Source organism: Pelophylax lessonae (assembly GCF_965119305.1).
Source record: "Pelophylax lessonae genome assembly, chromosome: 9".
Taxonomy (NCBI): Eukaryota; Metazoa; Chordata; class Amphibia; order Anura; family Ranidae; genus Pelophylax; species Pelophylax lessonae.
In genome coordinates, this window is record NC_138776.1 from 50,780,613 (window position 1) to 50,792,874 (window position 12,262).

General features: G+C 44.0%; 1 protein-coding gene across 1 annotated transcript in view; it reads left to right on the forward strand.

Moving 5' to 3' along the window:
• The window catches only part of HABP2 (hyaluronan binding protein 2), a gene marked incomplete at its 5' end in the record, with an annotated part of 139,975 nt that overhangs the window by 111,597 nt on the left and 16,116 nt on the right, over positions 1–12,262 (forward strand). Inside the window, 3 exons of the mRNA XM_082268834.1 lie at positions 2,126–2,242; positions 6,508–6,624; positions 10,706–10,877. Coding sequence (XP_082124960.1) covers positions 2,126–2,242; positions 6,508–6,624; positions 10,706–10,877 — 406 coding nt within the window. The remainder of the gene's footprint in view (positions 1–2,125; positions 2,243–6,507; positions 6,625–10,705; positions 10,878–12,262) is intronic.

The window sequence follows — 12,262 nt, forward strand, 5'->3', positions numbered from 1 at the left end:
CAGCTCAGCGAGAAGTGGGAGCGGGTACCTGTCAAATGTGACACCGGAGGGGGGGGGAGGCAGACAAGTGGAGCTTCCCCTTTTGGGTGGCGCTCCGCTTTAAGCTGTAGGGAAGTCTCCCCTCTTGGTACCGGACCAATCAGACTGCACTGCACCCTTTAATCCTCAGACACATCTTCGACTATGTTGAAATAAGAGGAAACCCCCGATTGGTTGGGACTATGAATGCGACTAGACACTTAGAGAAGAAAAAAACTAAAAAGTAAAAAACATCAAAACTTTATAGTTGTACATAAAAAAGAAGAAATTTGAACAAATAGACAATAACATGACAATGTGGGCTAAAATTGCATGCAATGACAGTTCACCCTCATTATGGTAGACTCCAGGGTACAAGTGGTGAGGAGAACCGGAGAGACCATACGCGTTTCGGGTGAATACCCTTCTTCAGGGGTCAACCAGAGTTCAAAACACGAAATGTACCATTTGGGTTTTCATATAAATAGAGATGAGCTGTCAATTAAAAACCGGTAAAGTATACCACTAGAGGAAGATGCCTGATTTCCAATGTACACATCATTTTGTAGGTAGGTATACTTGAAAAAGAGAAGATGGCTACAGTGCTGTGAGTCGGTGATGTTGAGATAATCACGGCTAGGCCGCTAATTCACTTTGCCCTTGACTGTGAAAGAGTCCTTAAAGCTTCCTGAGGCAGCTAATCTTTAAGGTAGACTGTATCGCTGAGACTTCAGGGCCCTTCCTGGCACCCCCTTTACCGCCTAATCTTCAGGGCTTGACAACTTGGCACCCCCTTTACTGTTTCACTCTGGATTAGCTGGCTCCTCAATCCCCTTGACCCCTCTGGAGTGGTCCCCTCTCTCAGGCAGACCCCTGGGCAGATCCTTAAGTACTCACAATACTGTTTTTCCAGAAGTATTCTGCCCAGCAGCTCCACTTTGTCAGCACACTGGATCTTCTGCAGCACAGCTCAACCCCTGGCTCCTAGGCCGACTGTCTGGACCACCTTCCTCACTTCAGCAGGAGGACAGACAGCCGTCCACCTCCTCCTGGGACTTTGCTCCCTCCAAAAGACACCCTGTCACATGCCCCCTCAGGATTTATTCCCAATCCCAGGATGCATTGCAGCAATACCCACCCACTGGGACAGTCATAAACCCTGGTGTGCCATTGGCTAGGTTTCCTCCACTGTCCAACAAGATCCCTCATTGGATACAGTGGGGAGACTCCCCAGACTCAATAAGTCACACCTGGAAGCATGTGACAGGCTAAACTGACAGATCAGGCCCTCCTGATAAGCAGAACAGGGCCACACATATGTTTTGCCTAGCACCTACCTAGGAGGGTGCTACATTTATAAGCACCCCAATTTATGTAACTATTTAAACTGAAAGGTACGTTTTATTATAAATTTGTGGATATTGTAGCAGGGTGACCCCATGCCACTGGGTAAAATGGTAGTTTACGCCAGATTTTGTAGGAAGCAAGCACATTAATGGCACAGGTGTGTGTTGGCTTCATATGAGAGCCAGAGTTTGAGTTCAGAGCCCCACCCTCCCGAGGAGGTCAGTGTGTAAAGGGAGCCGTGAGAGGTGCTGGCATCAGTGGCATGCATCACACTGTCCAAGTCAGGACAGCCCAAGGCCCGAGACTGAGAGAGTCCAGGAGGGATAGAGCAGCTAGGGAGCTGTGAGGAAAGACACAGAGGGTCTGCGCACAAACACTGGGACATGTTTGATGGTCAGGAGGACCAAAGCTACCACAAAGAGAGCCAGGAGGCTGAATGTTATGTTTGTTGCACTCATGGTGAGAACCCCTTGCGTGGGAAGATATACCTAAATGAACTTTTTTGACTTTCCTTTAAATAAAAGTAGGCAGGACAGCCCTGAAAACGATATCTGCCATGGAGTAAACTCACTGTTTTAGCACTGCCATTGCGCTATGAAACTCCAACGTGTCACAATATCTAATAAACTTCTTTGTAATTGCTCTTAAAAGTGGGGGACTGTCCCCTTCCAATATCTGGGTGTTGAGATCTTAAAGTCCCATGGAAAATATCTTCTCTTCATTGTGTTGAAAATGAAATCTAATTTATATTTAATTGTAGGTATTCGCCCATGTAAAAATACCACGTGCCCCAACGGAGAGTGCGTCCTAAAGAAACTGGCTCCTTACTACAAGTGTCGATGTCATTACCCATATCATGGATTGTCCTGCAACCTAGGTATGATGTGTTTATAGCTTCTGAAATTATATGAATTGTTAGTCTCCTGCAGTAGCGGCTGGTGCTCAAAATTTTTGGGGGGGCGCAAACAGAAAAATGAGTGACCAGCGTGCCCCCAATCAATGCAGAGTGCCACAGCATGCCCCCATCAATGCAGAATGCCACAACATGCCCCCCAATCAATGCAGAGTGCCACAGCGTGCCCCCCAATCAATGCAGAGTGCCACAGCATTGTCCCCTATCATTGCAGAGCGCCACAGCATTGTCCCCAATCATTGCAGAGCGCCACAGCATTGTCCCCAATCATTGCAGTGTGCGCCACAGCATTGTCCCCAATCATTGCAGTGTGCGCCACAGCATTGTCCCCAATCATTGCAGTGTGCGCCACAGCATTGTACCCAATCATTGCAGAGCGCCACAGCATTGTCCCCAATCATTGCAGAGCGCCACAGCGTGCCCCTTCAATGCAGTGTGGGCTTCCCCCCCCCCCCCGAGACCAATGCACTTACCTGTCGGCGGCTTCTCTTCAGTCCCGGCGGCGGCGGCTTTTCCTCACTCTGTCCTCCGGCGCGTCTCCACGAGTACTTCCGGTCCCGCCTCCTCCTCTGCCAATGGCAAGGGGTTTGCCTTGCGGCCAATCAGGAAACGCGTATCGGACACGCTTCCTGATTGGCCAGGAGGAGGATCGGTGTGGCAATAGCGAATTTTCATTCGCTATTGTCACAGAATGGGTGGAGTCGGGACGCACTGCTCTGCGCCCCGGCTCCACCCTTTGCATCGCCCTATTAGAGCCTCTGGCTCTAATCAGGTGATGTAAAAAAAAATAAAATCCCCATTAAGCTCCATACGTCCGGTGCCCTGCATGCAGATTAGGGGGTCGGACGCATGGATGGGGGGGCGGCGCCCCTGCGCCCCATATACACGGGCCGCCACTCCTGTAACATACAGTAGACAGATCTGGAACAAGTTCCATTGGCACCCAAAGCAAAGATACCAAAATACAACCTTCTGCTCCCAAACTGATATGGATGAAGCTTGAAAAATGTCTAAGCTTGGGCAGAGTACAGAAATGACAGCTGCTGTCTACTCACCCTGGGCCCACCACAGTTAGGACTAGACATGTGCGTTTTGTTTCGTAATGAATTAATTTACAACGAAAAATCGATTTTTTTTGTAAATTCGAACAAATACGAATCTCCGAATGGACGTAGTAAGGAATGTCAACGAATCTGAAACAAGTTATAACTAAATTAACAAATGCATTTGTTTCATTAGGATGGCATCCCGTGATGTGATAATGGTTCAGGCCCATGGGAAAATCATTTAATTTTCAAATTAGTTTGATAATTCTGATTCAGATAACAAATGGATTTGAATTTCGTTCCATTCGTTAATTCGGATGCACATGATGCCAGTCAATGTTGTTCAATTGGATTATGCCATTTCTCTTGGTGGGTTACTGAATCTGTTATAATTGATAATGTATTGAATATATATATAGATAGATAGATAGATACAGTGTATATATAGAGATATAAATCTCTCTCACTCTCACTCTCACTCTCACTCTCACTCTCACTCTCACTCTCACTCTCACTCTCACTCTCACTCTCACTCTCACTCTCACTCTCTCTCTCTCTCTCTCTCTCTCTCTCTCTCTCTCTCTCTCTCTCTCACACTCTCACACTCTCTCTCTCTCACACTCTCACACTCTCTCTCTCTATATATATATATATATGTATATATAGTGGGTACGGAAAGTATTCAGACCCTCTTAAATTTTTCACTCTTTGTTATATTGCAGCCATTTGCTAAAATCATTTAAGTTCATTCTTCTTCCTCATGAATGTACACATAGCACCCCATACTGACAGAAAAACACAGAATTGTTGACATTGTTGCAGATTTATTAAAAAAGAAAAACTGAAATATCACGTGGTCCTGAGTATTCAGACCCTTTGCCGTGACACTCATATATTTAACTCAGGTGCTTTCCATTTCTTCTGATCATCCTTGAGATGGTTCTACACCTTCATTTGAGTCCAGCTGTGTTTGATTATACTGATTGGACTTGATTAGGAAAGCCACACACCTGTCTATATAAGACCTTCCAGATCACAATGCATGTCAGAGCAAATGAGAATCATGAGGTCAAAGGAACTGCCTGAAGAGCTCAGAGACAGAATTGTGGCAAGGCACAGATCTGGCCAAGGTTACAAAAAGATTTCTGCTGCACTTAAGGTTCCTAAGAGCACAGTGGCCTCCATAATCCTCAAATGGAAGACGTTTGGGACGACCAGAACCCTTCCTAGAGCTGGCCGTCCGGCCAAACTGAGCTATCGGGGGAGAAGAGCCTTGGTGAGAGAAGTAAAGAAGAACCCAAAGATCACTGTGGCTGAGCTCCAGAGATGCAGTCAGGAGATGGGAGAAAGTTGTAGAAAGTCAACCATCACTGCAGCCCTCCACCAGTCGGGGCTTTATTGGCAGAGTGGCCCAACGGAAGCCTCTCCTCAGTGTAAGACACATGAAAGCCCGCATGGAGTTTGCTAAAAAACACCTGAAGGACTCCAAGATGGTGAGAAATAAGATTCTCTGGTCTGATGAGACCAAAATAGAACTTTTTGGCCTTAATTCTAAGCGGTATGTGTGGAGAAAACCAGGCACTGCTCATCACCTGTCCAATACAGTCCCAACAGTGAAGCATGGTGGTGGCAGCATCATGCTGTGGGGGTGTTTATCAGCTGCAGGGACAGGACGACTGGTTGCAATCGAGGGAAAGATGAATGCGGCCAAGTACAGGGATATCCTGGACAAAAACCTTCTCCAGAGTGCTCTGGACCTCAGACTGGGCCAAAGGTTTACCTTCCAACAAGACAATGACCCTAAGCACACAGCTAAAATAACGAAGGAGTGGCTTCACAACAACTCCGTGACTGTTCTTGAATGGCCCAGCCAGAGCCCTGACTTAAACCCAATTGAGCATCTCTGGAGAGACCTAAAAATGGCTGTCCACCAACGTTTACCATCCAACCTGACAGAACTGGAGAGGATCTGCAAGGAGGAATGGCAGAGGATCCCCAAATCCAGGTGTGAAAGACTTGTTGCATCTTTCCCAAAAAGACTCCTGGCTGTATTAGATCAAAAGGGGGCTTCTACTAAATACTGAGCAAAGGGTCTGAATACTTAGGACCATGTGATATTTCAGTTTTTCTTTTTTAATAAATCTGCAACAATGTCAACAATTCTGTGTTTTTCTGTCAGTATGGGGTGCTATGTGTACATTCATGAGGAAGAAGAATGAACTTAAATGATTTTAGCAAATGGCTGCAATATAACAAATAGTGAAAAATTTAAGGGGGTCTGAATACTTTCCGTACCCACTGTGTATATATATATATATATATATATATATATATATATATATATATATATATATATATATATATATATATATACACACAGTAAACCCCCCTTCATTGCGGGGGTTACATTCCGGACCCACCCGCGAAAAGTGAAAATCCGCTAAATAGAAAAACCCTATTAAAATGCATTGTAGGCATGTTTGTTTACTGTCCCTGTACATTTAAAAGCATTTTAAGGTCTTTAAACACACTTTAAAACAATAGAAACTAATTTAAACACATAAAAGATACTGAGAGACAGAGCAAAAGCTATGGAAAACACAAAAATATTTAATTTTCAATGTTTTAATTAGTAAAATAACATTACAGAAAAAAACGCAATATACCGGGACTGCAAAAACTGAACCGCGATGGAGCGGGGGTTTACTGTGTGTGTGTGTGTGTGTGTGTATATATATATATATATATATGAAATGAATTCCCGAAGATACAAAAGAAATCCTGAAAACGAATCAGTTCAATAACGAATATGACGAAACAAAATTCTTCAATTAATGATTGCATCTGAAACTAAACAAAAATTTCCGGTGTGCGTATATCTAATTAGCACAACCATACAGGATGGAGGAGATGTTGCAATGTCACTACCCAGTGTGATTTAGCAAATTTAGGTTTAGTTTTTGAGTAGGGGAGGGTTAGGTTTGCCCTTTCTACTGGTCCTGGCGATTACTGGAAAGATCCCAATGGGGACACTTGTTCCAGTGACAACTCTCTAAGAGGAAATTTCCCTTCACTTTTGAGAAATTTCTTCTCAACTATTGTGGAAATTGAACATACTGAAGTTATTCCCGGGATTTGTAAAGTCTACCTTTTGTATGTTAATACTCCTCTTTTTTGTGTCAGTGGAAGAAGCCTGCAAGCAGAACCCGTGTAAGAACGGAGGAACATGTGTGCCGAAGGGGCTCAACAAGTTTGCCTGTATCTGTACGAAGACTCACAAAGGGAAGTTTTGTGAAATGGGTATGTACTAATAATATATTATTATAAAAAGAGTTCTTTAATTTCAACATAATTCTATTTCTCTTATAAATATAAAAATACACTATATTACCAAAAGTTTTGGGACGCCTGCCTTTACACGCACATGAACTTTCCAGGCTGTCTACAAGGTTTAGGAGTGTCTATGGGAATGTTTGAGTATTATTCCAGAAGCGCATTTGTGAGGTCCCAAAGGTGTTATATCAGGTTGAGGTCAGGACTCTGTGCAGGCCAGTAAAGTTCCTCCATCCCAAACTCATCCATGTCTTTATGGACCTTGCTTTGTACACTGGTGTGCAGTCATGTTGGAATAGGAAGGGGCCATCCCCAAACTGTTCCCACAAAGTTAGGAGCATGAAATTGTCCAAAATGTCTTGGTATGCTGACACCTTAAGAGTTCCCTTCACTGGAACTAAGGGGCCAAGCCCAACCCCTGAAAAACAACCCCACACCATAATCCCCCTCTACCAAATGATTTGGACCAGTGCATGAAGCAAGGTACATAAAGACATGGATGAGCGAGTTTGGGGTGGAGGAACTTGAGGGGCCTGCACAGATCCTGACCTTAACCCGATGAATGAATTAGAGTGGAGACTGCGAGCCAGGCCTTCTCATCCAGCATCAGTGCCTGACTTTACAAATGTGCTTCTGGAAGAATGGTCAAACACTCCCACAGGCACACTCCTAAACCTTGTGGACAGCCTTCCCAGAAGAGTTGAAGCTGTTATAGCTGCAAAGGGTGCGCCAACTCAATATTGAAGCCTACAGACTAAGACTGGGATGCCATTAAAGTTCATGTGTGTGTAAAGGCAGGTGTCCCAATACTTTTGCTAATATAGTGTATGATGAGTGTCTGGAGATTCTATGATTAAGATGGCCATACATGAAATGTTCATCACCTAATCTTGATTTCAATTGGTTTTCAATCTCTTTCCTGTGCCGGCAGCAGACACCCCACATTTGAATGAGACAGGTTAGAAACGCTTATACAACCAACCACTACTGTTTTCTCCATAATAATATGATGGTGACAATGTTTCTCCTCCCCCATTCTGTAGCATCTACCTCTTGTTATAGGAGTTGTAAAGTTGGAAGGTTTTTTATCTTAATGAATTCTATGCATTAAGATAACAAGCCTTCTGTGTGCAGCAGCCCCCCTAATACTTACCTGAGGTCCCTATCTGTCCAGCAATGCCCACAAGTGTCTCAGCTGTCCGAGATTCTCCCTCCTGATTGGCTGAGACACAGCCATTGGCTGCCACTGCTGTCAATCAAAGTCAGCTAGCCAATCAGGAGTTAGATGGGCTGGGCTCTGTGTCTGAATGGCACAGGGAGCTGTGACTCGACTCGGGTGCCCCCATAGCAAGTTGCTTACTGTGGGGGCACTGAACAGGAGGGAGGGGCCAGGAGCACAGAAGAGGGACCTGAGAAGAGGAGGATCCGGGCTGCTCTGTGCAAATCCAACTGCAACAGAGGAGGTAAGTATAACATGTTTGTTATTTTTTTTAGAAAAAAAAGCGAGAATTTACAATTGCTTTAATGTGACCATATAAAAGTGACAGTAAAGCCCTATTGTTTACTTTTACCTACAGGTGAGCCTACAATAAGGCTTACCTGTAGGCACTGTAAATTTCTCCTATACGTGCACCGTTTAGGAGATATTTAATATAGTAGCATCCGGTGACGTCACCAGCGCATGAAAAGTTATAGCGTTTACAAACTACGGGATCGATTTTTGGACTTTTTATTTATTTATTTTTATTAGTAATGGCCGCGATCTGCGATTTTTACCGGGACTGCGACATTGCGGCGGACAGATCGGACCCCTAACTGACATTTTTGACACTTTTTGGGGACCAGTGACACTAATACAATAATCAGTGCTAAATAATATGCACTGTTACTGTATAAATGACAGTGGCATGGCAGGGGTTAATACTGGGGTGATCAAAGGGGTTAAATGTATGCCTAAAGTGCTTACTGACTTTGGGGGGGGGGGGGGGTTCTGTGACAGGTACAGACAGATCGCAGTTTCAGCTTAGCTGAAACTGCTGATCTCTCGCTGCCTGTCTGACAGAAGATCAGCCTGCTTTGTTTACATAAGCAGGCGGGTCTTCTCTCGGTTTCTACGATGATCGTGGGAGGGCAGCGGCAATCGCCGCCGCTCCTCCCGCGGCCCGCCTCCCGTGGCGCCGCCGAAAACACGTGCGCTCAGTCATATAGTACTACGTGACTGAGCGCAGCCGAGCCGCCCTGCCGCAGTAATCCTACAGCAGGCGTGCGGTCGGCAAGTGGTTAAAACAGCCCATAAGTGATTCATTTTTTTTTTTTTTCCATTCACCATGAGGTTGAACAAAAAAAATGACTTGATTCCACCATCCACACACTTGTTACAGATGGGGGAATATCTCCCGCTGAGGTATTGTATTGACTTCCCCGCAATCAGAATACAGTGATAATATGAAATTGACCTGTCCTGAACCAGCTGTTGGGCCAGCCAAATTTCAATCCATGCATGGCCTGTTTAAGATCTGTGATGACCTTTTGTGGTTGATTGTCACCTTTAAAATAGATTAGATGACAGTGAAAATTGTGGTCACAATCCAGTCTAGCTTTATATCCCTTGCCTCAATGACTTGTCTTATCTTGTTGAATACAATAGCGATTGTCCAGGAAAAGTCAGCAGAGATAACTGACCTGGAAAGGATTATTTGGGAGTGTCCAAAGGTGATCACTGATTGTCTCCCAATGGAGCTGACTATATATTTTATGGTCAGAATTAGAGTTGTCATGTCTGAAGGCCAGAGTTGGTTTAGGTACCATTTACCTTCTGTGTTAGAATAGACTAGATGTTTAAGGGAACTGTGATTAGAATGGAAAATGATTAGAAAGACTTGATGAAGGTTAGACTTTGATTAATATAAAACCAAGATTAGAATAGATTAGCTTTGTCTAGGGATAAACATGATTTATGGCCAGGATTAGCCAATTTAAAGTAAAGTTTCACCAAACTGGTGGAATGAGAAAGGGTTTGACCCTTCTTGTCTTTTTTTTTTTTTGCTGGCGTCTTGATGAGGAAGTCAAATCTTGGCTGTGAACTAAATACCTAGGCTCTATCTGCTATGTGGATTCTTAATAAATTCCTATAGAGATGTAGCACCTTTCTAGGGAGGTTACTGGATAGGCTAGGTAAATGTAGTTTTTTTAGGCTCCTCTATAATCAGTGGAGCAGTGGCTGATTGTTTTGGACTGATCGGGGTCTCACGACTGCATGTGATTTCTTCTCCCTGTCTTTTGGAAGGTGCCAGTGGAGCAGGTCAAATGAGCAGTCTGAATATTAATGGGCTCTCAGCCAGTCCCTGGGGAGGTGCGCCCAGTAGGTGGTTGTAGAGCACATAAATAGTCTGGGGTCTGGAATGGTCCTGTTCTTGTCCAGGAGGAAAAGTTCCCAGCATGAAGGTCTACTGCCCTACTAGGCAGCCCAGCTTCTACCTACACTCATTGAGGTCCCAGCTATGCTGTACTGTTTGGCGTTCATGGAGTATGCCACAACTTCCTATACCCTACCCCAGTTATTCACCAATATATTTAAAAAAGGCAACCCCTAGATTGTTCATTGAGCCAGAAGAGTGACTGATGCTATGTGCCTGGCTGCTGTTGTACTAATCCAGGAAGCAAACCAGCAGCCCTTATGGGGTAGAGCGCTACGGAGAATTCCCCTATTGTCATTTCTATAGAAATATAAAAAAATAGACACTAGAGTTGGCAACCGGAAAATTGAACTCAAGCAAACCCCTTGCTGTCACATGTGAACTAAAAGTAAGCTGAAGATCTCCCCAATGGGGTTTAGAGACAACAAACATTTATGAAGGTATTAAATTTCTATATTCTACCCGATATAAAAGACTATTGCTTGAGTTTTGATTGAATGGTCAAGCATAGATTGGATCTGCCTGCTATTTTTGGACAGGGTTTGTGTATACATGGCCAGGTGGAAAAGATTCATTTAGAGAAGTATTTTACTCCTTTTATGTTTGACACAATGTATCAAAATGTTTTCCAGAGTCACAGGACTGCTTCCGAAACAATGGATTTCGATACCGTGGCTATGTCAGCCGCACAGAGGCTGGACACAACTGCCTGCCATGGGATTCTTACCATTTGAGTAGAGAGCATATCAACGCCTTCATTCCAGACATCTGGCAGCGTGGGATTGGGGAGCACAACTTTTGCCGGTAGGTTTACTCATTAATAGCTGACTGCTAATACTACTTCTTCTAACAAGGGTCTGTCCTCCTAAAACTAATACTTCACTTTTTAGTAGAAGACAGAGAGAAAAGCCACCTCATGATTTCTGAGGAACTCAAGTGGTGACATCTTTGATCTTTGTCCTTAGATTCTGGTTGTTCACACCTGTTATGGCCTTAATGAAAAGTTCCCTCCATCCTTGCTGGATTCATTTTGTAATACAGAGAATGCAGCATTAGGAATGGCATCACACCATGGTGGGTGGAAGCACCCTAAACTCCATGCCTAGGAATGAAGCCAAGAACTATGGTGGTGAGAACTTGCTGCTGAGGTCTCGAAATGAAGAGGTCAGGGGTCCCGTAACCATGGAAGTACCTTCAAGGAAATGGGAGACTGGGCCTGTTCCAGGGAAACCCAGTGCTTTAAGTGCACGTGTTTACACCAGACCAGGGGATATGAATAATAGTAATGCATTGGGACTTGGAGGCCCATTCTCCCAAATTGTTCAGGCAGAGGTTGTCTGCCTTGATACTGGCCTGGCAATCCACCCTTAGAAACTGTACAAATTTCCTTTTATCCTGACAATTTTGTTTGCTTTTAACAAAAAATTTTGGAACAAATGGGCTTAACCAAACAAAAAAACAAATAAACCACCAATAAAAGCCCACTGTGTCCTTAAAAACCACCAAACTTTCATTGGCTCAAAAGCATTTTGACCGCAATGGGGACATTTTGCCAAAATCTCCCAATTATTGCCAAAAAATATAGGAAAACAAAAGCTCTTCATTTTGCTCATTCCTTGTTTGCATCCTTGGAACTTGATGATCACATTATATTTTCTGGTATGTTGGATACATTATAGCACTGTTGGGGCCAGAGTCCTTCCCAGTTCAGTAGCCATTTTGGAACACATACAGGATGGGAGGCATGGACTGCAGAGACAGAGATATTATTTTGCCCCTTTACAAGTTATTAGTAAGACCTCATCTGAAATATACAGTTCAGTTTTGGGCATCAGTTCTTAAAAAGGATATCGGAGAACTGGAGAAAGTGCAGAGAAGGGCAACCAAACTGATAAGAGGCATGGAGGAGCTCAACTATGAAGAAAGATTAGAGGAACTGAATTTATTCTCTCTTGAGAAGAAGAGATTAAGGGGGGATATGATCAACATGTAAAAAAATACAGAAGGGGTCCATATAGTGAACTTGGTGTTGAGTTGTTCACTTTAAGGTCATCACAGAGGACAAGGGGGCACTCTTTACATCTAGAGGAAAAGACGGAAAGGTTTCTTCACAGTAAGGGCTGTGAAAATGTGGAAGAGACTCCCTCCAGAGGTGGTTCTGCCCAGCTCAGTAGATTTCTTTTAAAAAG